The 26,579-nt window shown below is 40.8% G+C and overlaps 1 protein-coding gene across 12 annotated transcripts in view; it reads left to right on the top strand.

Moving 5' to 3' along the window:
- LOC125430742 (ABI family member 3 binding protein) overlaps nt 1–26,363 on the top strand; it is a 199,323-nt gene extending 172,960 nt beyond the window's left edge. For all 12 annotated transcript variants that reach the window (XM_048492918.1, XM_048492926.1, XM_048492925.1 and 9 more), the window contains 10 exons: nt 2,214–2,324; nt 6,513–6,644; nt 9,197–9,265; nt 10,013–10,222; nt 13,342–13,450; nt 16,446–16,525; nt 17,055–17,084; nt 18,820–18,981; nt 23,289–23,411; nt 24,286–26,363. In XM_048492918.1, the coding sequence (XP_048348875.1) occupies nt 2,214–2,324; nt 6,513–6,644; nt 9,197–9,265; nt 10,013–10,222; nt 13,342–13,450; nt 16,446–16,525; nt 17,055–17,084; nt 18,820–18,981; nt 23,289–23,411; nt 24,286–24,401 (1,142 nt within the window). In that variant the 3' untranslated portion in view covers nt 24,402–26,363. The remainder of the gene's footprint in view (nt 1–2,213; nt 2,325–6,512; nt 6,645–9,196; nt 9,266–10,012; nt 10,223–13,341; nt 13,451–16,445; nt 16,526–17,054; nt 17,085–18,819; nt 18,982–23,288; nt 23,412–24,285) is intronic.
- Nucleotides 26,364–26,579: the final 216 nt, after the last annotated feature.

Raw genomic sequence — 26,579 nt, 5'->3', positions numbered from 1 at the left:
AGTATGAGAGTAATTGGACATCAATGAGTACCACCACAACATCTACTTTAGTCACTTGTCTATCTAGCCCTACATGTGGGGCTGGTATCAGTTCTGAGAATCCTACCTTTCTGGTCCTAGCCTTTAACTTTCTGCCTAGTAACGTAATTTTTTTTCTTAAGGAATGGATGACTAAATTTCCCAATCTGATTGATGTCAATGTGCCACAACCACTGACTACCAAGCTATCTAGAGAGTGTGGTGTTCATTTTGCATGAGACAGGCACCATGCAATTAAAATGCCCAGTTCTCATATTCCTAATAATTGAATCTTGCACTACACTACCAAGGAAAAACCCCTTTTGCCAACACCCAAATTATGCCACCAAAAATGTGGCATAAGTCAGTCATCCCTACAAGATTTCTCAGGTGGCCAAGGTGGGTGCGTTCTGTTTTCCCCCTTCTTGTGCTGCCTAAAACGTCAATGGAGATGGCAAAGGTGTGTTGCTGCAGTGCCATCCCCAGCTGCTGCTCCACCACACACACACCCCTTTGGATTGGGCTGCCATCTTAATTTTGGTTTTGCATAAGGTGAGCAACCAGCCACGTCCTCTTTATGGCATGTGAGTTGGCAGTCATGAGTGTGTTTAGCAGCTGCTTGGCAGGTAGAAACTCAGTGCCCCCCCCCCCCGCCCACCTACAGATTTCCATGAAAGGCAAGAGGCATTAGTGGCTTTTCTGGTTTTCATGCATTTGTTAAAGGGCTAAAGGTCTTCCAGACAGGAGTGGTGCTACAACAGAGCTTTCTCAATCTCTGGGAGGCTGCCATGATGGAAAGAGGTGGAGGCATAGCCAAGAAAATGCAGGGTCATGCCATGTCACTGAAAGATCATTTGAGGATTTCCTGGAAGATGCTAAAACCAGGCCCTGACATTTTCAAAAGTGAATTAGTTCATGGCAAAAACCACAAGGGTGTTCACCAGAAGGTAGATCAAAACACTCAGGAAAGGTCTGATCTATAACACTGGGCCTTAACTATGCATTACATTCTTCTTGTGCCCTTCCTGGGTCTGCCATGAAGACTTGGAATCAGGCATGCTTTGCCTGGAACTGAATTCCCAGACACCTAAGGACCTACTTGGGGCTGTGGCATACAGGAAAGAGTGACTCCAGCTTTCCCTGCCAGTGTTGTTTTCCTGACCTGAAATAGCCACTATTGCCTTGCTGGGAAACTTATCAGAGACAGACCCTCCATAGTTAAGTATCTATGCACTGGACAACCAGTGCAGTGCATCCAGGAGGGTGCACCGGTGATCTGAGATTTTACCAGCATGGTTACCTCACTTATATTTGTGTCTGCTGAGAACTTAGCAGCACCTTATTCATTTACTTTATTTATATGCTTCCTTCCTCCCCTTTGGGGACCCAAGGCAGCTTACATCATTTTCCTCTCATCCATTTTATCCTCAGAACAACCCTGTAAGGTAGGTTAGGCCAATGGTGTGTGACTTGCCCAAGAGCACCCAGCAAGCTTCCATGATAGAATGAGGTTTGAACATGGGTCTCCCAGATCCTAGTTTAACCACTACACCATGCTGGCTGTCTCCAAGAGCCTCCCACTGAACGGACAGGGCCTCATGGTTGCTGATAAAGAAATTCTGTCCATCTTTGATCTCATAAGGGAGAGCAATCTGATCCTGCAGGCTCTGAACCTTCTCTATGAGCCCTATCAGCTTACACTTTTGACAAGTATCAAAAGTGTCGTTATTCACAGAAAATAGATCAATAAGATAATGTGAAAGTGTCCTTTTTCATTCATTCACAATTGATATATTGATTATATAAGTATATATAAAGCAAAATATGTACCGGTATATCATATATGAGGGTGACATTTAGTACTTTGACCTCACTTCAAAAATGTAGATCTGACCCTGACAATTATTATTCTTAACTCAGAAGCAATTTTTAAATGAACTGGCTTAGCCATCTTTCTGTGCTGTTTTAGTCTAATGCTAGAAGCATGCACATTTTCATGCTAGAAATGTAAAAGCTTAAAATAACACCTCTCAGCTCTTCCCTGTCTGTGTTTTGTGTTCTTTTTGCAGTTCTTATCGCTGAAGCTCATGCCTTAAAATTTTGCTTGAGAAGTGTAGCTATTAGCCATTTTTCTCTTTCTGATTACGTGGTATGCGGTTCCTCCACTAACAGTGGTGTCTTGTAACGTTATACAGTAGCTACACCACCTGACCCTCCACGACCACCCTTAGCTCCTGCCAAGCCTACACCAATGCGAAGAAAACCTCTACCTCCAAACACAGTGACGGGTAAACCTGGAAGTTCAGGTATGTTGCTTTTTCAAACACCACTCAACACAATTTTTCCTTTGCAGTTTATGGCCATAATTCAAAGATGTTTCTTCAGGTTCCTTGAATAACCCAGTCCAATAGAACTTTCATCACTTCTTTTTAAAGGACTCTAAAAAGGTATTATAGAACTGATGCTTTCTGAATAGTACAATAATGTTTATCCCAAAATTAAGAACGCAGCAGTTCTATAATACCGTCTTAGAGACTAATTATTATATCTGATTATCCTAGAGAAATTCTGTCCATCTTTGATCTCATCTAGACAATCAAAGTTATGTTGGGGTGCTGTGTGGTTTCCAGACTGTATGGCCATGTTCTAGCAGCATTCTCTCCTGACGTTTCGCCTGCATCTGTGGTGTTTCGTCTGCATCTGTGTTCTCAGATCCTCTGAAGATGCCAGCCACAAATGCAGGTGAAACGTCAGGAGAGAATGCTGCTAGAACACCGCCATGCAGCCCGGAAACCTGCACAGGAGTCACTTCTCCATGGTGATGTCCAAAATAACTGGTGTATGTGTGTGTGAAAGAGAAAGAGTTTGAAAATGCATTATTTTGCGTGTTCGGAAGGGGCCAGAGACACACAAGAGAGAACTTCACCTTCAAGGTTAATAATATAGTATGTAGAGGGATGTCATCATATAGAGAATCAATTTCTATGTGTTTTAGCATTCATTCATTTATTCAAAGAATTATAGCTTGCACTTCTAATAAAAAAGAGTTCTTGAGGCAGCTTTGGCTAATTTAAGAGGTTGGATAAAGGCTGTTCCACAGAACAGGCATTAAAATAGTAAAGCATGTCAAAATATTTTCTAAAGTATTTTTTCTTTGGATTATAGTTCATATATTTAACCAATAAAATTTCTAAAATACATTTTGTAGATCTACTTTCTTTTCTTCTAAATTCAGAAAGTTTACATTCATGGTAGAAGTTACTGTGAATATTTCAAGGTGAGAAAAGGGAGAATGTATAGCATAAGTTTTCATGCTCCTATCAAGAAAAATGATTGCATTGCTCAATATAATAATTGCAAGGGAAGAAAAATTGAAAGTATAATTGGATATATCAATAAATCTACAACCAACTTGTTGTGGATCTTGCAGGCTGTGTGGCCATGATCTGGTAGTTTTTGCTCCTAACATTTTGCCTGTATCTATGACTGCCATCTTCAGGGGCATGTCACTGTAAAATGTGTTTCTTTCCATGGCACTGTTTGGCCCGATGGTGTGGTGGGGTATATTTTTTATCCACCTGAAAGGTGGGAGCAGGGGTGAAGCATATTTGCATGTGTCCAGATGGAGTTTAATTACAATTGCATTTGAATGTCTGGGGGGTTTTGTTTGTTTGTTTGCTGTTTTTAATACTGGAAGCCAGGATTTGTTGATTTTCAGACTCTCTTTCTTTTTTGTTGAAACTGTCCTGGTGTTTGTAGATTCTAATGGCTTTTCTGTGTTGTTTGACAGTTTGTCAGAACTGTCAAGAATTTCTGTGTCTTCTGATAAGATCCTACGTCCGGCTTGGTTTAGAATATGTTCAGCTACTGCTGATTTCTCAGGTTGGATTAGACAGCTGCTTGTCATGTTTTGTAGTCCGTAACTATTTGCTCCGGGTGGCCCCCGTTGTATCACGTAGGGGGGTGGAAAATCACCCACATACACACACATGCTTTCGGGAAGGAAGAGAAGAGTGGCTGGGTCTGGGCATGACGTGCGCATGCCGCCCGGGATGAGGCCTGCCCAGGCAGCACACACATGTCGCACCCAGGCCCAGCCATGTCCCAGGAAGGAGGAGGGGTGTGGCTGGGCCAGGGCACGACATGCGCACACCACCCAGGATGAGGCCTGTGCCTGTCAACTGACCTGGTGGGGCATGGGTGTGCTCTCTGTCTCTCTGGAGAGCACACCCACAGCCCACCAGGCTGGCCAACATCGCACCCAGACCCAGCTATGCCCCTCCTCCTTCCCCCGCTGCTCTGCCATGCCTAGCCGCTGGCTAAGATAAGTGGGATGGCCTATGTGAGATGGAAAATTTGGAGTTTGCCCTGGGGTCCATTTTCCATAGCTACGCCGTTGTCTCCCACAGGGATCTCTCTTGTCTTTTGCTTACGGTAGCATTTGTTGTACTTTTCTGGTAAGTCTGAAGATTGTTTGAATGTTATGTTTTTCCATCAATTTTCCCATTTGTTTGGTAATTCCCTTGATATACGGCAGAAATTTCTTGCCTGTGGGGAGCTATTTTTTCTCAGTCCAGCATTTTCATCTCAATTGTATAGCTCTTCCGATTTTTATTGTGGAGTTGCCATTTACTTGCAGAACCCAGTCTAAGGCTGTTTCCGCGCAGCCAGAGGCAGCAGCTTCCCACCGGCATAAATGAAGCTGGTGGAGCATCGGGACCGTTCGCATGGTCCCATGCGCTCAGTCCCACTGCCGCCGCTGCCGCCCGCAGGGGCGGCTTCGCACTGAGCTGCCCAGGGTGTCTGCGAGGGACTTGCCTTCCTCTGCAGCTCCGGGCAGCTAGAAAGACACGCCCACACTGCCCTCTGACCCTCAGGGGTCACAGGGCAGGGTGGGTGTGTCTTTCCAGTCACCCGGAGATGCAGAGGAAGGCAAGGTAAGTCAGTCACAGATACTGATGGGGCCCAAAGCGGCGGCCTCACACCGGTGCGGTTTGCACCACGCCGGCAGGAAGACGCCACTTTTTAAAAACCTCGCTCAGAGAGTGAGGTTTAAAAGTGGCGTCTTTGCGCTGCTTGGACGGGTTCAGCATGGCACTATTGCGATGCAGCAGTGCCTGCTGTGCAAACAGCGCCCCAGGGATGGTGATTTAACTGTCCCTAGGGTGCTGTTTTCCGCCTGTGCGGAAACAGCCTAAGTGATTTAGATCATCAATGAGAAGGTGAAGTTTGCAGTTCCAATGTGCTTGGTCTATCAGAGTTTCAATTATGTCTCTTTTTTGTTTTGGGTGGTGATTGGAGTTTTTGTGTAGATGTCAGTATATATGGGTTGGTTTTTGATAGACTCTATAGCCCAATTATTGGTTTGTTTTGTGGATGACCATGACATTCAGAAATGGGAGCTTTTCCTCCTCTTTTCCCACCATGAATGGAGTGTTTGGGTGGACACTGTTAAGGTAGTCCAGAAATTTCATCAATTGCCATGGCTCCCAAGGTCTCTACCACCAATTTCTGCATTTTTATAGCCAGGAGAAAATAGTCATAAAATCACACCATACATTCTTAACAATGAAGGATGTCTACCAACTTTTCATCAAAATGTATGTTATTTTTTCAATGCAGAAAGGTACCTATAACATCAAGTGGCATTTAACCTCATTCCTATTTGCTAAAAGAATGATATTTGCCAACCCTTCCTCAAGGTGTGAAATTATATTAAGAAGATAGGTTTCTTTCATGCCCCAATCTAGCTTCAGATGTACTTTTAAAGAGGTATTTTTGTATAGCTAGTTGCACTCGCCTGGATAGCCCAGGTTGCTTCCTTGATCTCATCAGATCTCAGAAGGTAAGCAGGGTCAACTCTGGCAAGTATTTGGATGGGAGACTTCCAACGAATATCAGGGTTGTGATGCAGGCAATGGCAAACTACCTCTGAATGTCTCTTGTCTTGAAAACCCTGCTAGAGGTCACCATAAGTCAGATGTGACTTGAAAGCAAAAAAAAAGTTGCACTGGCAAAAGGGAGATGTGTAGTCAAATACACAGTGACAATATACATCTCATGCTTAGATTGTACGGTTGCTCAAATGCACATTCCAATACATGTTTGAATGCACATCCAATTTTTGCTTGCAATTCTTGATCCAGCAAGTATCAGAAGTGTAAACACTTGCTGATGTGTACAGGTGGATCAGGGCATTTTTTTAAACCTTTCCTCCCATGGCTTACAACAGGAGTAAACCACGAAAAAACTAGAAAGTAGCATAGAGGTGAGATACATAGAAACTTCTTGGTTAAGTAAGTGCTTCCTTAACCACTGAAAGATGATAAATTATTAATGCTCATCTAGAATGCCTGAATATTTCTAGAATTGATCCCTGGGGTGGGATGGGGGCAGGGGCTTAAGGAACTGAAGCTCTTCTGTGAGCCTTGGAACATTTTAGTTAGAATCTAAGCTACATTACTCTTCCTATGCACTGTTTTTTCACCATACAGGAAATATTTTAATGCCACGAGCCCCTCCGCTCGCCACAGCATCTTCTGTTGCAAAGCCTATGAGACCAACAGTTCTTGTGAGAACAGGCTCACCAAAAAAACCTCCTACGGCTTCTGCTTCTCCAGATTACAGTAAGAACTTTAGTTACCTATTTGGATCTTTTCCTTGTTTGTGACAGTTTCAAACTGTCAGTCCAAACCATTAAGATTCTGTTGGTCCAATAGCTGTACTGGTGACACCCCATCATTCCAAGTATCAGCAGAGCTTTTGCTCACTCATCTTGTGATAGTCTCCAGAATCTCATCCAGTGACAATATCTACTCAGAGAGAGAACATAAAGTACAGGAGAGGTACAATCACCAGGACTGTGCCAGTGAGAATGGATGTTAGCTGATGCAGAAAGCTGATGGATGGCTGAAGATTTAAGTGTTAATAATGAGTGGAATAGAATAGAATAGAATAGAATAGAATCTTTATTGGCCAAGTGTGATTGGACACACAAGGAATTTGTCTCCGGTGCATATGCTCTCAGTGTACATAAAAGAAAATACATTTGTCAAGAATCATAAGATACAGCAGACGACCAGCAGAATAGAATAGAATAGAATAGAATAGAATCTTTATTGGCCAAGTGTGATTGGACACACAAGGAATTTGTCTCCGGTGCATATGCTCTCAGTGTACATAAAAGAAAATACATTTGTCAAGAATCATAAGATACAGCAGACGACCAGCAGAAGACATTTTGATTGCTTGCTTGCTTGCTTGTTTGTTGGATTTTATATACTGCCCACCCCTGAAGGACTCTGGGTGGTGTACAATACATGTTAAAACTTACTAAAATACAACCAGTTACAAATAACATAAGGCCAATTAAAAGTTAATAAAGTTACTATTCGCCCTGCCTGCTAGCTTTAATGTGGGTGTTAAACTACAGTACTAATTACAGTACTGCCTTAAATTTAATTCTGCTTTGTTTGTACTACTATATTGCTGGTTTTAAATTAGTCATGCATTTTATTGTTTTATTTTGAATTGTGTCCTCTTATTGTCACATTGAATTGTGTCCTCTTATTGCCTTACTGCTCTTTTTATATATTTTGATTATGCTTTTTAGCCTTATATGTTCATGGATGTTGCAAGCTACCTTGGGTGAATATTACTGGCAGTGACGTAGTTAGTGACTTTTTATGGGGTGGGTTCAGTGACTGAGCTGACTTTCCGGCTGTTCCGTTCCATGCATTGTTTCAAGCAAGCCAGACATGTAATGGGAGGGATTTGAATCCGTGAACCCCCCCCCCCCCATCCCTGATTACTGGGAATGTGGATATAAATGTTTCAAATAAACAACAAATATAGATCAGGGAAAATTGAAAGCACTTGTACTTCTCCTGTAGTAAGATTCTGAAAAGAAAAATTATAATAGTACATGCTTATTTTTTAAAAGGCAGAGGCTTGGGTAGGCAAGGCTGATAGCTGAGCAGTATTCTATTTGCACTGGGAGGTCTAAGTTTTACATCCCATCTGTTTTCATACTGAGCTGGCAACTCAAATATATTTTCCAGCAGGAATACTGGCATAGTTCAAGTCTCTTATTGGGAGAATTAAATAGCCACATACTTTGGCTTCATGGCAAAAGGGACAAAGAGGCTAAGAGTAGATCCAGCAGTCCTTGAAGAGCTCTTGAGTGTTCCCTGTCCCCCCAGTGCTGATGCACCTCCATGTACCCATATCTGGAGGAGCACATGCCTCCCCATCTGTGAGGACCTTCTGCAAACTCCATCCTCTCTCACCTCCTTGTCTGAAGGGTGGGATGGAGTGTTATGCTCATTCCGCACATGCAGAATAATGCACTTTCAAACTGCTTTCAGTGCTCTTTGAAGCTGTGCGGAATAGCAAAATCCACTTGCAAACAGTTGTGAAAGTGGTTTGAAAACGCATTATTTTGCGGATGCGGAAGGGGCCGTAGTCTCTTCTTGGGAGAGCTGAGCAGACACAAGGTTTGCAATTACCCATAATGTCTATGACTACAACTTGCAAAGATATAATGCCAATAAATGCTTCAATCTATCTGTTTGTCAACTTGCAAAGAATTTGACATTCAGATTGTAAAACTTCATCATCCTGTATAGTGGCTCCTAAGTTCACAGTCTGGTTTACTGAAGTTTTTACTTTTAGTGTTTCAAGAAGAGATTCGTTGGTACTAATTTTGCTTGGCATGTTTCCATTGGCTTGCAGCTTGAGTATGCATAACTTTTCCTATTAATGGGACATTTCATACTATAAAAAGATGATCCTGTTTGCCAATATTTTTAAATGTTGCAAAGTACAAGACTAGTGTGCTCCCCGAGGAGAGACAGACAATGAGTTAAATGACTGAGGTGTCAGTGAAACACAAAATGAATCTTTTTAGAGTTTTAACAAGGATTTTGTATATTATACGTGAAGCATCTCCAACAGCAATAATGAGCTCAGTCATTTGGGTTATGATTATCTTTATTTTGGCATCTCCAATAGCCTTGTATTTTCCATCACAGCCAAATTTGTCTCTTTCCCAAGAAAAAGCTAACATAACTCAGAGTGTTTACCAAGAAGAATCTTCTAAGAAATTGCTTGAGATTCACATGAAAATGAAATATGAAGTGTTATTTGAACTGTTTTGTTGTGGCTTTCTTCTCCTTAGGTAACACGACTGTGTTCAGCTTACAGCCTACATCAGAGACTGATATAGCAGGCAAACCAAGGTACAAAGGTATGTCTTAAAAAAACTGATACTGAAGGAATCTGTATCAGCACACATATTTTTGTCCTGTCCATCAATCTGTCTAACTACAGTTAGGGGAGGGGGTTCACTCTCTCCTGTACAGACTCTTGCTGTCAGTATAGTCTTGGGGGGGGGGGATATCTGCCCTTTGAGTGACAGTCTCTCATATCATATCCCATTCCCAATGTTCTCAGTCCTCAGGAATATTTGGGGAACTCCACCGGGAAGAGAGAGAAATACCAAAGATCCTTTCTGGATACCCTGCACACTTGTTATGACCTAACCTCTTGCTATTTAATATAAAACTAATAAACCAGAATAAGGTGTGATAATGAAAGAAAGAAGGCCTCAGTGTCAAACACATTTCCTCTAAATTTCTTTACACTTACTCTTCAAAGTTTAGCCATAGTTTGATAAGCAAATGCTCAGACCTGGTACATTCCTACATGTGTACATCTTTCAAGGACAGTTCTATAACACTATGACTTAGCCTCACAAACAGCAGATGAGATAGTAAACTTCAGACCACGGGTGAAGATTTCTGTGACAGATATCTGTATATTGGAGAATACCTGCAAATAAAACCAGTCATCAAGATTCCAGCCTAGTTTTCTAAGCATCAGAATGTTTCCAAGGATAAGAAATGTCCCAATATATGAGCCCTCAGCTAAGGTACACTTCAGGCACAGGTTTACCACCTCATTCTCTTTTAAAATGCTGATTTTTTTTAAACAGGTGATCATGTTAGGTATATGAAAAAGGAAGGAGATGTTCCGTGTTCGATCACAGATACTCTCCAGCATTTCCCAAAAGAAGAAGGTGACAACAAAAATGCTCTCAGCCCTCCAAACAATCCTCCTACCAACCTCACTGTGGTGACTGTTGAAGGCTGTGCATCATTTGTCGTACTAGATTGGGAAAAACCAGAAAATGATACAGTTACAGGTTAGAGTGTTGCTTGACTATGATGTTTACTTTCATTTCATTTATCGAAAACATTTTGGACAGAGCCAAGACCATAATATAAAAAGTGTTATGAAATTTCTGATAGTTTGTCTTGGCCTTCTTACAACGTTAGCATGAATTGTATGATATTAAGTTTCACTTCCATCAATGCTTCATTTTTGTTCTTTGTTATCTGTTTGTGATAACACAATATTTCGATAACAATTCAGACTTCTCTGCCATTTGCAAACTTGTGTAGATTAGATTAGAGTGGATTAGATTAGAGATATCAGGCAGCCCAATCCAACGAGGGGGAGCAGTAGAGTGGCAGCCAGGAATTGCATGGGGTGCCACGTCCAAAGAGGCAATCAGCGGTTCAGGCAGTGAGGGAGAAAGACAAAATCCTTTTTTTCTCCCTGGAATGCTCATTGTTGACTAATACCACAATTTTTGGTAGCGTAAATCTGCTCTGCAAAAAGGGAGCGTTCCTGGGCTGAAACTCCTCTGGGAACCGACTAAAGTCGACTCTGCCCCCAGAATGCCCCCTCCATACTGGCACAGCCTCCTCCAGTGGAGGAACACCAGATCATAGGTCAGCCTCTGGATTTGCGCACCCTGTGGCCACACAGCACCACCCCCATAAATGCCTCTCCATCAAAGTCCATGTCAATTTTCATGGCTCAGGTGGCAATGGTGCCAGCGCAAGGGTGACGCTGGTTTCAGTGTGGCTTCACCCCTTTCCCCTTTATTTGCAGTTTCCCAAAATACTCAAAAGTCTCAATTTGTAATATCTACACCACAATACTTCTCTACTTCTTTAGATATTAGTAGAATTGTTATTTCAGCCTGGTCTCTTGCATTAATTCCTGGATATCTAAGAAAGTAAGCTGTGTATAAAGCCTTAATGTGTTAATCATAAGTGTCTTGGCCATTAGTTATTGATTTATTACAATCAGATCCTGGTGTTTGGAAGCTCAAAACAGCTTTGAAAAAAAATTCAATTCATTTGTCTGCCCAAGCATTATATGTGTGATCATAGCTGACTCAACATTATGGGTCTTTCATACATCTAAGAAAATTATTAGTATTATTTGTTTGTTTGTTTAGGGTAGATCTTTGCCACCTCCTCAGAGTCCAGCTTGAGATAGTTTACAATTAAAACAATGTAACAATATAAAAACAAGCCATTGGACATAAACAGCATGAGAACTGTCCATAAAATAGTAACCCCTGGTGAAAAGCCTGAGTAAAAAGATGTGTTTTGGCCTGGCACCTAAAATAATGTAAAGTACCAGGTGAGCCTAAAGGGGATAGCATTCCATAGACAAGGTGCTGCCAAAAAAAAATATCCTGCGTCCAGTCACCACCCATTTTACCTCTGAAGGCAGGGGCACAGAGAGCAGACTTGAGAGGTAGATCTTAATTGGCAGGCTGGATTGTATTAGTGGGACTAATAGTATTCCAAGTATGTTCTAAGCTATTGGTCAATAACTTGTTGTCTTTGAAAACTAAGTAGAACAGTGCCTCAACCTATACTCCATAAAATTGATTTAGGGCTTCTCATAGAATCATAGTGTTGAAACAGATCACAAGGGCTATCAAGTCCAACCCCATGACATGCAGGAATACACAATCCAAGCACACAGCCAAAAACAAAGAACCCCAAACAGGCAAAAGCCCTCCCAAGTCCTCAAATTGCCCCCACCCCCACCACACACACACAGGCCCTCAAAAAAAGCCCTTTTAAGGATAAAGCCTCCAAAAACAGAGCTCACCTTTTGCTCTCTGTTCAGCTGCCTTCTGCTGTCTCTCAGAGATCATAGTGTGTGCCACTGCCTCTCAAAGATACTGAGATGTCAAATACTCCTCTGACATACTTCAGCGTTTGTCTGCCCTTTTCACGTTAATTGTTCCTTACCTTGATAAACTGACATAATTTCTCCACCTGAGTGGCAGAGACTTATCTGGTGAACCAGATGTGTTTCCACACTCCTACACTCCTACTGGGTCACCCTGGGCACAGTTCTTTGGAACTTTCTCAGCCCCACCTATCTCACAAGGTGTCTGTTGTGGGGAGAGGAAGGCAAAGGAGCTTGTAAGCCATCTTGAGTCTCCTTACAAGAGATAAAGGTGGGGTATAAATCCAAACTCTTCTTCTTCTCCTTGCTTTTGAATATTTTGCATCAAAACTGCTTTGTTGTTCATGAGTCCCTTTAAAAATATTAGAAATTCTTAATATGAAAATTCCATGTATTTAATGGGAAGACTTGTCAATGATAATCAGAATGATAATCAGAATGGCATTCACATTTAAATAAAAACTAAACATCAGTTACTAGCAAGCCAGTTGAAACTTGGCTACATTTTCTGTATTAATGTAGAAGTATTTTCCATTTTTAATGTTGCTAAAGTGTTATCTTCTAGATGTGACAGCATCCTTGAGGTTACTATAAGGGCATCACCACCATCTTGAAATAATTTTAAAATCCAGAAAGGGACTGATCAGGCATCACAGTACTCTTGTTCTTTTCAAGTGCCAAAAGATCCACCAGGGGGGTCCATCAATTTTGATACTTTATAAGGTGTTGTGGAGAAGGAACAAAAGCATCTCAGTCCACCACACTGTTTTGACCCTTGTGACATTTTAAAATGACTTTAAAATGGAGGCAGTGTAAAATGGTGGCCACAAGAAAGTTTGACCCTCATTAAAACCATATTTTAAAAGTCAGATTTCTTTTCACTATATATAGCTTTCATGCTTATTTAACGGCGCACTTCAGAGATGATGCCAAATCATAGCTTAGTGCTACATACACTATACAGATCAATCATGTGCTTCCATGCTCCTTCCCTGCTTTCCTACACAGCTAGTCAAATAGAATCTTTTGCTGTTGCACAACCCATGGTTTGCCACTGTGTCCAAAGCTACAGTTTCCTCTTGCCCTTCAAAATAAAGTTGTGATGCATTTGGAGAGAAAGTGCAAATTATATTTTGCTAATTTAATTGTGGTTTACACTAAAAGCATTAAGTACTGGTGACTACACAAAAGAGGCAATCAGCAGGTTAAAGAAATAAGAACTGAACTACATTACTGATCAATTTCCCTTTTTGATCTCAGAATATAAAGTTGTATCAACTGAAAATGGAGCCCCTGATGGAAAGGACAAGTCTGTTATTACTACAAATCTAACCCATTCTACTGTGGAGAACTTGAAACCTAATACAAGGTAATGCAGTAAATAAATGATATCAAAATCTAGATTATAATGTTGGGAATCAATTGACAAATATCTTTGCTGACATGTTTTGATAGGACTCACTTCCTTTAGTCATTAACTGCATCATTTCAAAAGCAATGAGAGGCTGTCAGTGACAAGTCAGTGTGGTGCTGTCAAGAAGATGTTAAAACACCACCAGCTCTATTTAGAATGAACATGTAAAACATGTCAAAGAAGATAAATAAGTTTTATAATTGAATGACAGATCAATTCAAAAGATTAAGAGGAATAACTGGAGACGATTGCAGAAGGCCTACTGATGAAAGTTTCTAGGCATGTACTTTCTTGACATGAATTTGGCTGTGATAGTGACATGGTATCAGTTTCAGGGATATTCATGCTTTGCGTTGCTTTTTAACACAGTGATACTCTTTGTCAGTTATGAGCATTTCTAGCTTTTTGATTTTGTTGGACAGCTGACTCTCTGGAAAAGTTCATGTGCTTATTAAGGATGCAGGCCTAATGCAGGTGTTCCATTCTCTCATAGCAACACATGCTGCATAATCAGTACTTTTTGTTGGTTATTTTTTTCCTTAGGTGAGAAGTGTTTTGGCTTTTGAATCTGGCGTGTTCTCAAAAATAATGTTTGCAGTGTTTCAGAGTAAAAAAAAAATCTGAAGACTTGACAAAATGCAAAAAACTAGGAAAGTACAAAACATTTTAACATTCAGCATATTTCCTTCATCATATTTTCAACCATTAAATGTTATTGGAATGAACACAATTTGACTAGATACTCGGTCAAAACAACATTTGTATATTATGGGTCTTTATAACCACATCGCACAAAATGATGCCAATAGGGAAGTCCGGAGACAGCACAGGGGCATAGGAAACACCTTAAAGAGATCGCACAGGCAATTGAAGATATTTTCAAAATGTTCCAACCAAAGAACAGTTTAAAAGGACATTCATTTAAAACGTTTTGAGACTTCAAATAAAACGTTTGGGGGTAAAAGCAATGCAGAACTCCATGGAGGAAATATTTTATCTCCTGCCTCAAAAAGTTTTAAAAGCTTTGGCAGAAAGAGCCAAAGTTCATGAGCTGAATATAATTGTCTGGCCCACTAATGCATTTCATATGTCAAGCCACAGGCCCGTTCTGCACAAGCCAATAAACACAGGTGTAGGATGGTAAAAAAAATCCTTTGGGGGGGGGGGAGGGAGGGATTTGCACAGATTTCACATCTAAAACAAGTCTGCCCCGTGTTATTTTCCCCAAACCGGATATTTTTTTAAAGAATTGTGCTATTAGTGAGTCGGGTTGCAGCAGCTCGCAAGCAAACGGCTGGGCAGGAGGCACTTTATTTGCCTCCATTTTCCTTTTTTTTATTTCGGGGCTTACATCTGCGTAGCTATGCAGGTGCAGATGGTCATATCGTGAGACAGCCGCATGGCTGTGGGGGTTCATTTGTGCCTGCCTGTGTAGCTATGCATGGGTGGAGAGTAATTTTTTTAAAGAGACGCGTCTCCATGCGTAGACTCTAATCACTGCCTGAACAGATGCATGTGAACACAAAAACAGGTTACTTTATTCCGACTACAACCCACTAGGCCAGGCGTAGGGAACCTGCGGCTCTCCAGATGTTCAGGAACTACAATTCCCATCAGCCCCTACCAGCATGGCCAATTGGCCATGCTGACAGAGGCTGATGGGAATTGTAGTTCCTGAACATCTGGAGAGCCGCAGGTTCCCTACCCCTGCACTAGGCATTTGCTATGCAGAAAGGGCCACCGAAGGACATGACTAGTTGCTTACTTTGGCTATAGTCCAGCTCACAGTTACATGTTTTGGATCATGGCCCTGAAATTTTACTACAAGTCTGGTTAATACTGATTTAGCTATTGGTGACACTTTCAGCCAGATGAAAGAGGAGATTAGTCCTTGTTGACATGCTATGCTACTGTGGGGTGTATAAATTACCAACCATAAAATTCACCAGTTAAAACCATACATTTTTTTCATGCTACCCAGTTGGCAAAAATTGGGACATAAGTACCTGCTTGGGTAACAGAATTACATGGGAGAAATAACCAGTTGACTGGCAAGATATGACAGAGGGCAGAAAACAGCCATTGCCAAGAAATGAATTATTTTTATTTAACTAGTGAACATCATAAGAAGACAGTGGAGCTGGGTTAGCAACATTCAGCTGCTGACTGCCCTGAAGCATCTATTGTCGATTGCTGGCATTAGTGGCCGATACTAGTCATTGGAAGCCTAAATGTAGTTGGCCCTTATTCAGCTCCTTTGTCTTCATCTTTTCCTCCTGCACCATTTTCTCAAGCCAAAACAGCCGTGAGGAACCCAGTTTGCCCTGCTATGGGGCTCCTTTTGTCTTGACTGTACCATGTAGTGCTCCACAGCTTCATGGCCTCTTTTGCTCAGAAAAACAGCGCAGGAGGGAAGACCGAAACCCATCCTTCCCATGTGGTGAGCTCCTGAGCCAAATGTGGCCGAAGAGCACTTGAGAATATTAGTTCTCTGATATTAGATATGAGTGGAAATCAGGTTGGGGAACCCCTGAGCCGATGCCTGTCATACATGTCATCTAGTTTGGACTTCAGTGAATGGCTTTGACATTGAATTGGAAAGTTGCTTGTTCTGTGCCATGAATTAAGAACATTTATTATCTCACCATTCCTCTTTGTCTGCATATAATGTGGACACAAGCTGCTAACAGTAATACTACCATCTCATTTTCTGAAGTACATTTCTTAATCTCTAGCATGGGCTCAATCCAGTGAAGAATATAGTTTCCAACATGAAAATTATAATTATCTGGAGGTTTTTTTCCTAAGTGCTCGAAATGGTTTATATGTAGTATCTCAGCCATTTTTTAAACAATCATACAAAGTAAGATAGTATTACTGCATTATCTTACTCGGGATGTTTCATATTCATAGAAAGAAAAATAATGCATTTTTCTTAATTTCTTCCTAGTTATGAATTCCTTGTGATACCTAGCAACCCACTTGGTGAAGGTCCAAGTAGTGAAACAAAGGCATTTAAGACAGAATCGGGTATGAGTTTCATTAACTGCATCAATTTAAACATTTCAATGCAAAATACTGTAGCATTTTTTATATTCAGAATAACTGGAATATCAGTTTAGATTGACCTAAATTATCCAATAAATAATATTTTTAAAAGCACAGCTTTGCAGTGGTTCTGAGTTTGTGGGCAGCTAATTTTTTGAGTTTATATTTGCATCATTTCTGCCCTGATATAAAACTATGTTATTATTCTTGCTATGTTGAAGGCTTAAATGGCTGGAATCAGTTGGGTGTTGTGAGTTTTTTGGCCTGTTTGACTATGGTCTGGTTGTTTTTTTGCTCCAAATGTTTCACTGGGATCTTCTCTGAAGATGCCAGTCATAGATGTGGTCAAAATGTTAGGAGCAAAAACCATCACATCATAGCCGCACAACCCAAAAAACCCAGAATACCCAGTATAATTCTTATTATTTACAGCAAAATCCTTTTCCAGTGTGTATCTGTAATGCTACAAGTTATTCTGCAGCCTGACGTTTTCATTTTTCTTTTTTCTCAGCGGACCCAAGAGTAAATGAGCAAATTTCAAGTAAGTCCTTATACATATAGCATATTCTGATGAGAACATATTTGTGCAGTGAGATAATGTATAGCTTTATGACAGTGGAGCTGAAATAAAAAGGCATTCATACATGATTTCCCTTTTTCAGCACGTGGCATTTGCAAAGAATTCCTGCCAGTCTAAATGTTTACCTGAGAACTGCCCAATCAATGTGATGTAGCTCTCCAGTGACAGGGCTAGTGGCTCAGAACCAACAAGCAGAAATGAGCCAGACAACAGCTCATGTTTTCTTAGCCCTGTCATTAAATTAAATAGGCTCCTTCTCACTAAATAAGTGATTTAACAGATGAAACAGCAGTGCTTTGCCATTGTGCTGTGGAAAATTTGCCATCAACTACTTCTTTTACTCTGAAACCATTGGAGCCCTATGAAAAATAACCTGAAATGTATATTGCAATACAACTTTCATGTCAGGATGTTGGTCACTCATATGTAACATTCTGTGATAAGCATGCTTCCTTTTTGCAGTATCTTAGTTGGTGCCTTATATACCAGTTGGAGATAGCTAACATACATGCTTGGGTTAGACATTCCAAACCATGGATAAGAAGCTTAATGCTGTGTTGTAATGTGATTTTTAAATTAACAAATTAGTATACTATTATCTAGCAAACCAGAATTTGAAAGCATGGTTTGAAAGGAATGTATAAATCATGGCCAATTATGCATGCACTGCTTACCTTGTGGCTGTTTGTTTTGCAGTGGGCTTTCCTGCAGTTTTTTTTGTTTAAACAGGGTATTTTCCTGCTGCTATGCTCTGTTCCACATAAAGATATTAGTACGGTCAGTTGAGGTGCAGCAGTCGAGAAAATGGTATACTTCCACATTAGAATATAGTCCCTAACGAATATGAGAATTATAATTCATTTTTATGTACTGCCTTTGTCAAAACCATTATTTTGTGCATTATTGAACATGAAACTTTGATACAAGATCATTTGTAGTTCATTGAACAACTATCATCAATACTTGCCTTTTGCAAACTGCAACATACTTTTCTTGTGGAAATGGCTGACAGAGTGGGAGAAGACGTGTACTTCTGGAAAGAACTCTCCTCACTGTTATTTTAAATCCAATCGCAAAGAGCTTTTATCAAAATTACTTTGTATGTAACTGTATGCCTCTCCCTGGGCTATTCCGCAATCACCAATGAAGTCGCACGGACAGGCAGGCCCCCTTCTCTGGTGCTGCTGGGTCATGGGGCTGTCTGGCAGCTGCTCATAGCCAGCAAACCAGATCCTGGTAAGGGAGGCTTGCAGCCCATTTGCAGCCCTCTGCTCTCTTGGCTCACCGGCACTAGCAGGGAGACCGAGCTCACTGTAGGTGGACAGGCACTATCAGTGTGGCAAGTGAGGAAGGCCACCAAAAGTAAAGGTGTGTGACTGAGTTGAGTGCCAATGTTCTATAATGTTGTATAATTAAAGTGATTATCAAAATGTATTTTTACTTTCAAATGGAGGGGGAATAGGGGTAGGTAGGCACTGGGACCCAGATGGAGCATTCTGCAACAAAGAAGGTCCAGCATATGGTGCCGGAATATAGTACTAACATGTGGCAGAGGAATATACTACTAACATCTTTAAGTGAAACAGAGTATAATAGTGTTAATTTCTTAGTTAACTCTCTTTCTCTAGATTCAATATTTGATCCTCAAACATTTTTTGTACATTATAGCTAATACTTTATTTTTTGAACTTTGAAGTGGGAAAAGATGCAATTTGGACTGAAATCAAATTCAATTCTGATGACTATTCTGAATGCAAAGGAAAGCAATATGTCAAGAGGACGTGGTACAAGAAATTTGTTGGTGTACAGCTATGCAATTCTTTGAGGTACAAAATTTACCTCAGTGATTCACTTGCAGGTATGTAATCCAATGAAAGTCTCGCTGAATGGAATAATTGGACTGTAATTCATTTAACATTTATAATATATAAAAACATTCTTAGCCACTCTATGTGATAAAATCAAACACATTTTTGCCTACAGGCTCACAATTGAAAATAAAAACCCAAAGTGTCACTGTTGATGTCTTATGGGTTTCCATAGAAGATAGAACATAGTAGGCAATATCCAACCTTCTGTGCACAGAGATTTTAGAGGTCTTAGGAGTGCATGATCCATGCAAAGAAACAGCTTTGCAGGCCAGTTGGCCATAGTGAGGAGGAACAACAAGGATAAAATTAATCTCTTAGGTCAATGGATCTGCACTTGTGCAAGAGGAAGGAGCAATTTCACTCCCTTGTCCTTCCTCCACTAGCCTCATGGGGAAATTCTGCATGCTATGAACAGTGGTGGAATACTTCATCTTCATGGCTTCTGTGCAGTCACACAGGCATGCAGGCCAGCCAAGAAAAGCTTCTAGAAAGCTCAGCTCCTGTTCTCTCTGTCTTGCACCAGAGCCAACAACTCTTCTTGCCCAAATGGGTACATAATGTAGGGGTGGGAGAGCACTCTTCCCTAAGTTCTCTTTCTCAGCCATGCAGAGAAGACCTGTGTAGCTTCACTTCTTTAATTTCTGAGGAATAGGTTTGTTCATGAATTTCTCCATCAGAGTTTTTGGTACAAGTGGACTGATTAGCATTATTCAAGAAATGACAACTATGTGGGACAAAAATAGCTCATAATGATCAGCATTCTGATTGCCTCATGTGCCTGGGAGAGGGCCATAAGAAGAGAAGAAGAAGAAGAGTTTGGATTTATATCCCCCCTTTCTCTCCTGCAGGAGACTCAAAGGGGCTTACAATCTCCTTGCCCTTCCCCCCTCACAACAAACACCCTGTGAGGTAGGTGGGGCTGAGAGAGCTCCAAGAAGCTGTGACTTGCCCAAGGTCACCCAGCTGGCGTGTGTGGGAGTGTACAGGCTAATCTGAATTCCCCAGATAAGCCTCCACAGCTCGGAATCAAACCCGGTTCCTCCAGATTATAATACATCAACTTGCCATGTCTGTAGCCCTCTTACATCCCAGACTGGGCAAGAAAGTGCATCAAGACTTCTCTGTGGGAAAAGTTGGAGAATTCTGGAGGCCTGTTCCATTTTGGCATCATCAGTCCCACTACCTCCATAGAAGCTGGCGCAGAGCCCTGCAGCCTTGGAGCAAGAGAGAGGTATCAGAACCACCCATTAAAAAGGTTAAGAAAAAGTTGAAGCATTCCATAGTGTAAAGGACTAAGACCATGTCATAATGCAAACTGGCTTCTCCAATGTCAATTGAACTTACTTCTCAGTGACTCTGTTCATTGACTCAATTGCCTTGTCATTGACAGACCAAAACAAGATACTTCAATCAGAACCTTGCTTTTCTTTTCTTGCCAATCACTGACTCTTTTGGCCTGACATTGGCAGTCGCCCTCTCTTTGACGCCAAACCTCTCCATCTCCAATGAAGTCAATTCATTTTAGGCAGGAACTTTTATTCCTCAGAATCCTTGAGCCTCCACTAACTTTGTGCTAACTTTGCTGCCCTCGTGGGGAGATACCAAATGTTTCTTTGGGAGTGTTTGAGTCAAATTACTGAAGCCTTTCCAGATGACATAAGCATGCTGGCCAAAGTTCTCCAGGCTGACGGTGTTCACTTGGGAAAATACCAGTTGAATGTTCCTTGTCACATGAGAAATGGCAGTAACAACTATGGCTTCTAGTGTAGTTCTGAGGAGACATTTATGGCTTCAGTTGTTAATGCTCCCAGCTAAAGCTAAGACCACAGTGAAAGACCTCTCCTTTGATGAGAAAGCTCTTTTACTAAGCAGACCAATGATGTGTAATATAAGATTTTTAAAAAGGCTGACAAATGACCAGTGTTATATGATTGGGCAGAAGTGGCCACCTGATCAAAATGTAGGTTATAGAGCACAGGACTTGATCAGTGGCACAGTGATGTGCAAAGATAGAAACATTTTATCTGTGAATCAGCATGATATATCATTATACAAACTGTGAGAAGTGCCGTTCTCCAAATGACCTTGAGGTCGTCTTGTCAAATTATTTGCATAAAGATACGTTCACTGAAAGTTAATGTACATGCATTAGTCATTCCAATCTCTGGTTTATTTTAGTGTCTTTCCTAATGTAAACATGCCAGGTCATTCCTCTAAAACAGCAGCCACTAAAGACCTCATTTAGCAAACTTCTAGTATAAGCATTTCAGCAAATGGCATTTGTAGAAAGAGGGATTTAACTTTTGAATCTTTCCTTAAGTGGCCATGGAAAGGACCTTGAGCTTTTAAAAAAAAAGATAGACACAAAAAAGAAAATTGGAATGAGGCCGATGTCAAATTGAAAATTCAAACATTGCTAGAAGCCATTTCCTGCACCAAAAGTAAACCACAATGAGAACTGCCACAAACCAGTGACTCCTCAGAGTGATCTAGGATGTGTGTCACTCTAAAATTGCTCTGGGGTCACTTTCACAACCATGTGGGAAAGTAGCCAGGTTTTGTTCTCTGTCCTATGTATGGTTGCCAGCTCTGAGTTGGCATTTTTCTGGAGATTTGGGGGGTGAAGCCAGATGAGGGAGAGGTTTAGGAAGGGGATGGACTTGTCACAGAGTCCATCTTCCAAAGCATCCATTTTTTCCAGGTGAGCAGACTTCTGTCTCTTGAGATCAATTGTAATAGCAGGAGAGCTCCAGCCACCATCTGGAGGCTGAATCCACCAGACTGCAGTGAGTTTAGGGTGGGTGCGCCTACATTAACTGGATTGTTTTGCTTACCATCTGGAGGCCCTCTGTCACTGGCTGTCACACACAGTACCGCTACTTTTGTATACCATGACGTGGAGGAGCTTGCTAGGTTTAATAAATATGATATCGTGGAATTATTTGAACCCACAAAAAGCTACAGATAGGCAAAAGCTTGCCCTTCATTTATGGATCCCTGGCTGAATGAGCAACTGAAACAAACAAGTTCTATGTGTTTCTCCTCCCTGAGTCAACTATTGGGGTTGTGTGTCTGTAGGCCTTTAAATAACTGTGCATATCAGCAGTTTGGATCCAGGCCTCCCTTCTCAGAGTTCACAACCCCTTCACTGAACAGCTGACTGGCACAATTACAATTTTTTGAAGGGCTCTGGAGAGTTCACTGTTAAATTAGGACCAGAGTGTTTACAACTTATAAGTGACTTTGTAACTCACTTCAGTTCCTCTGTTGCATTTATGGAACTAAATAAATAGATAACTACTACCTTTGTGGCTTGGGACAACAAAGAATCAAACTGTTAAAATATTAATTTAGAGAAAATATAACAATTGTAGGCATATAAAACATAGTATTCTAAAGGTACTCTAATTCCATACTGATGATCACTTGGAATAGTTTCCAGTCTCAAAGAATACAAATATCTGTTATCAACTCCACCATCAGAGAACGATGGAGCTATTCTCTGTTTGACAAGGATTGTCAGTAGAAGGGTAGATCCCAGTTGCTTAGTGATAATTTTACGGCTACAAAATTCAATGTGCATTTGCAAACATGTTCATGGGCACATGACAGGGTCAAGATGTGGCTTCCAAAGATCAAAAATATCTACTATGTTAACATCTTTCTAGCAAAGTGTGCAATGTTGGTTAACAGTTGTATAGAACCTATTCAGATATGTGTTTGCTGCTATGTCTATGTTTTAACATAACAGAATTTCATCTGCAGATAATAAAAGGTATCAGTCTTCCACTGAAGTATTTATATATCCTGCTTAACATATATTTAATTAGTCTGATCCAGCATAGGAAGGATTTTCACACACATCCTCTGCCTGCGGATATTTAAATCTGCAGATAATGGGCAGACTGATCCCCAACTGGTTTTTCTGTAGATTTGGGGGATCCCCTAGTCTGAAAAAAAGTCTGAAATTTTTTAAAAATCTCCCCAACTTTTTTTGAAAACAGCATTGTCTGCACACAAACATGCTATTCATCACACTTACCATTTAGATGACAAAGACACCTACAACCTTGCTGGGCCCAGAGTAGCAGTAGTGGTGATGAAGATGCTGTAGCAGACTCACAACAGAGGCTGAGAGTCTTGATGGTCACAGAATTGGCAGCAGTAGCAGCAGTAATGGGGGCTGGGTAAGAGATGGGATTCCTTCCACAAGCTTCAGGGACCCCATTTGTTTCTCTAATCTTCTTTGAATGGTATTTGAACCATCTTTTTAACATACTCTTAATGTTTTCAGGAAAATTTTATAATATAGGTGATCAAAGAGGACATGGGGAAGACCATTGCCAGTTTGTGGACTCCTATTTTGATGGAAAGACAGGGCAACAGCTTCAGCCAAATCAACTAGCTACTAAAGATGGTACGTCAATAGGCCCTTTAAAGAAAAAATATTTGAAATTTTGGGATTGTGGGGATGTTCACTTGACTATATTTGTTCAATGATGCTTTAAAATGTGAACAACATACAAGAACAAACTCTTGTTTGAAAATGTGTACTGTATACAAGGGAACAAAATTAGGTGTGACTTCTCAACTACAATATGTCCTTTGGTAGCCAGTTTTGGCAAATCCGGATGTAATGTATGAAAAGGTCTGAAAGTTGAAGACAATTTCTTTTTGTACTGAGTACAAAAAACAGACATCATAAGCTATAATGAGTAGTTGCTGGGAAAATTAGACCTGAATAAACCAGAGTAGTAATAGCCACGAATCTCAGACCTTAGTGACTAAGGGTTCAGATAATTTATACATGCGAGTCTTTGTGTTCAGTAACTATCAGTGCCACTACCACTGCTTAGGTTGGATTCAATTATTATGGACACAATAGTTGTGTCCTTTCCTAGGGTCCTCCCACCTTCCCAGCAGTCGTTTATGATCCTGGAATCGTTTATTATAAGAGGTCTTGGGGCCCATGTGGACTGCCACTTGAGTGTGAAAGGGATGAATTTGCCCTCTCAGCTTTTCCTATCAGAGAAGCTCCATTGATGGAAGAAGAAAGAAGTGTTTTTGCCCTTTTGGCCCTGTTCAGTGCAGCATCCCAACTTGCTCAGCTACACAGTTCCTGCAACCCTGAGAATAAAGTGCGTTGAACAGGACTGCAGGGTGGAAGGAAACGCAGAAAGGACTCACAGCCATTTACCATGTTTACCCCTGAAAATATGGTCTATGATTCAGTCCCTACTAGTTATGCTGACATTAAACTCCACATCTCCCTCCTCCTTTTGATCTACCAGGCTTTTTTAGAGCTTTTCGACAGGAGCCTGTCAAGTTTGGAAAAATAGGAGCGGCAACTCACACTAACTATGTTCACTGGTACGAATGTGGGACTACAATACCTGGGAAATGGTAGAACGAACCATGAACTGAATGCTGATGGACTGCATCCAACTATGAGCAGCGCAAGACAAACTTCTTGAAACATGCCATGGTACTATACTTGTCATGCTGAAACCTAGTGACAGAATCGTGTCAACTATTTAATAGCACTGGCTACTTAATAGTTGCCCACATTTGCATATCTTTTGTAAGGAGTTAGAAGTTAGAACATGTCCTAAAGTAATGTCTTGGGAAGCTGGCTCCCTACTAGTGTCTTATAGTACCATCTGTTTTGAAAGATGTGGTTTATTATTTATCATTTTTGTGACACTAAGGCACCTTTTAACAAAAAAAAATTGACAATTATATTCTGAATTGTAGTGATATGTATTGCCAAAGTTCATGTTCTGGTTTCTTGATCTTTTCAAGTGCTCTTAAATTATTCAGTCATGGTAGTGTTGTTGTTTTTTAAATGACCCTATAAAGTGAAAGATATTCTTACTCTGGAAAACTGATTGTGGTATAGAGCTCTTGTAGCCATATATTCTACAGTCATTAAGACATTGCAAGTAGGAGAAACTCTTGATGATTCTTTTACCATACATCTACAGTAGCTGGATGGCAGTCTTCTTTAGTACTTGGAGCAGCATCAGACACTATCTTTGGGGTGAAACCATATTAATTTGGTTGTCAATAAAAGACTCTGTAGCCATGTATTCTGAGTTTACCTTTGACACTGTAGCAAAAACAACTGAAACCACAGTGCATAATTCTCTTCTGAAACTGGCTGTCGAAGAGCTTATGTGCCATTTACTTTTGCCCCACAATAGCGAACACTAGTGGTAAGTTTTGTAAATTTTTGTCTCTATGAATTTTAGCTACTGCCTAAAGATTTAAGAAGCTCCAAAATCTTCTGCTAGTCAAGTTAGGTAGAATACATACACAACAGTAATTAAGCCAGCTATGACCAAGATGCTTTGTCCTTTGTCTTCTAGTATAGAGACCCAAGTATGAGGTACCAGTGTCACTTATGTAGGGCATATGCATACTTTAAGCATGGCTTTCCCCCTCAAAAATGCATAGTAGCAGTAAACACATTTACCATTCATAAATGACAAAGTACATAAGCAGCAGCCAACAGACTGTCAGATTAAGAATAAGCAAGTTTTCCTGTACTCTGACAAACCAATGATCATGGAGTTGGGCAGTGCAATCATGAGTCGGAGGCATCGCAGCTGGGGACGGTACAACCACAGGGCAGGTGCTCCGCCCCCTAAAAGCTTGCCCTGCTGTGGCCAGCAAGCCAACAGAAATGCTGCCCCTTCCTCTATGAACATGGCCTATGCAGCACAATGGGCTGTGCCAAATATTTTGCTGGTGTAAGTCAATGCTAGCAAATGGGGGTGTCAGGAAACTGACTAAAGACAGTCCCACATCAGGAATGTCCCCTTCAGCACCAACACAGGAGTGTTGGTGCCATAGCTGCACTGGTGCCTGGGCGTCATGCTGCAACATAGCTCCCCAGCCTAAGTGCCTCTACGCTGGCATAAACCCCCCTTTACACTGGGGTCATACCGCCTCTTAAGCTGTTCCCCCTCATGACTGCATTGTTATTTGCATACAACATGGATCAATGAAGATGTCAATGAAATAGGTGTACAATAATTTACTTCCAAAGCGTACAAAACCATCTACAACTGTTATATTTTTAAAAATAGTTTACTTTATATAAAATTGAAAGTAATGTGATCTGTTTTGCAGAATGGATATATTAAGACTGTTTTGAAAATACAGTAGCTCAGTCCTTCTCAAAGTGCTATATTTGTAAGGCTTATACATGTAGACATTATATATATATAAGAGATGTAGGTTTTAAAGGTGTTAAGATATAAAAAGGAACACAAGGAATATTGGATGGGTTGTTTAATAAGAGAATTCCTTCTAAGTACATTGCAGGTACACTGTACTCTTAATAAAATATTTTTAATCATAAATATTATTGGTATCATTCACAGTTTTGTGAATTGGTATTGTTCAGTTTCCATGATCAAAATTGCAACCGTTGAAAATGATCACAGTGCTTTTTAAAAACCTCCTTCAGAGGTCTTCCTGGGATGTGGTATAGAACTGTTTTGAGATGGTACCTGATATAAAAAATGGGGGGTGGGGGTGGAATAGAGATAGAAAAGATTACCTGGAAGCAACTGTGTTT

Source organism: Sphaerodactylus townsendi, linkage group LG04 (genome assembly GCF_021028975.2).
Source record: "Sphaerodactylus townsendi isolate TG3544 linkage group LG04, MPM_Stown_v2.3, whole genome shotgun sequence".
NCBI classification, from domain to species: domain Eukaryota; kingdom Metazoa; phylum Chordata; class Lepidosauria; order Squamata; family Sphaerodactylidae; genus Sphaerodactylus; species Sphaerodactylus townsendi.
This window is presented reverse-complemented; position numbering and strand designations above follow the sequence as displayed.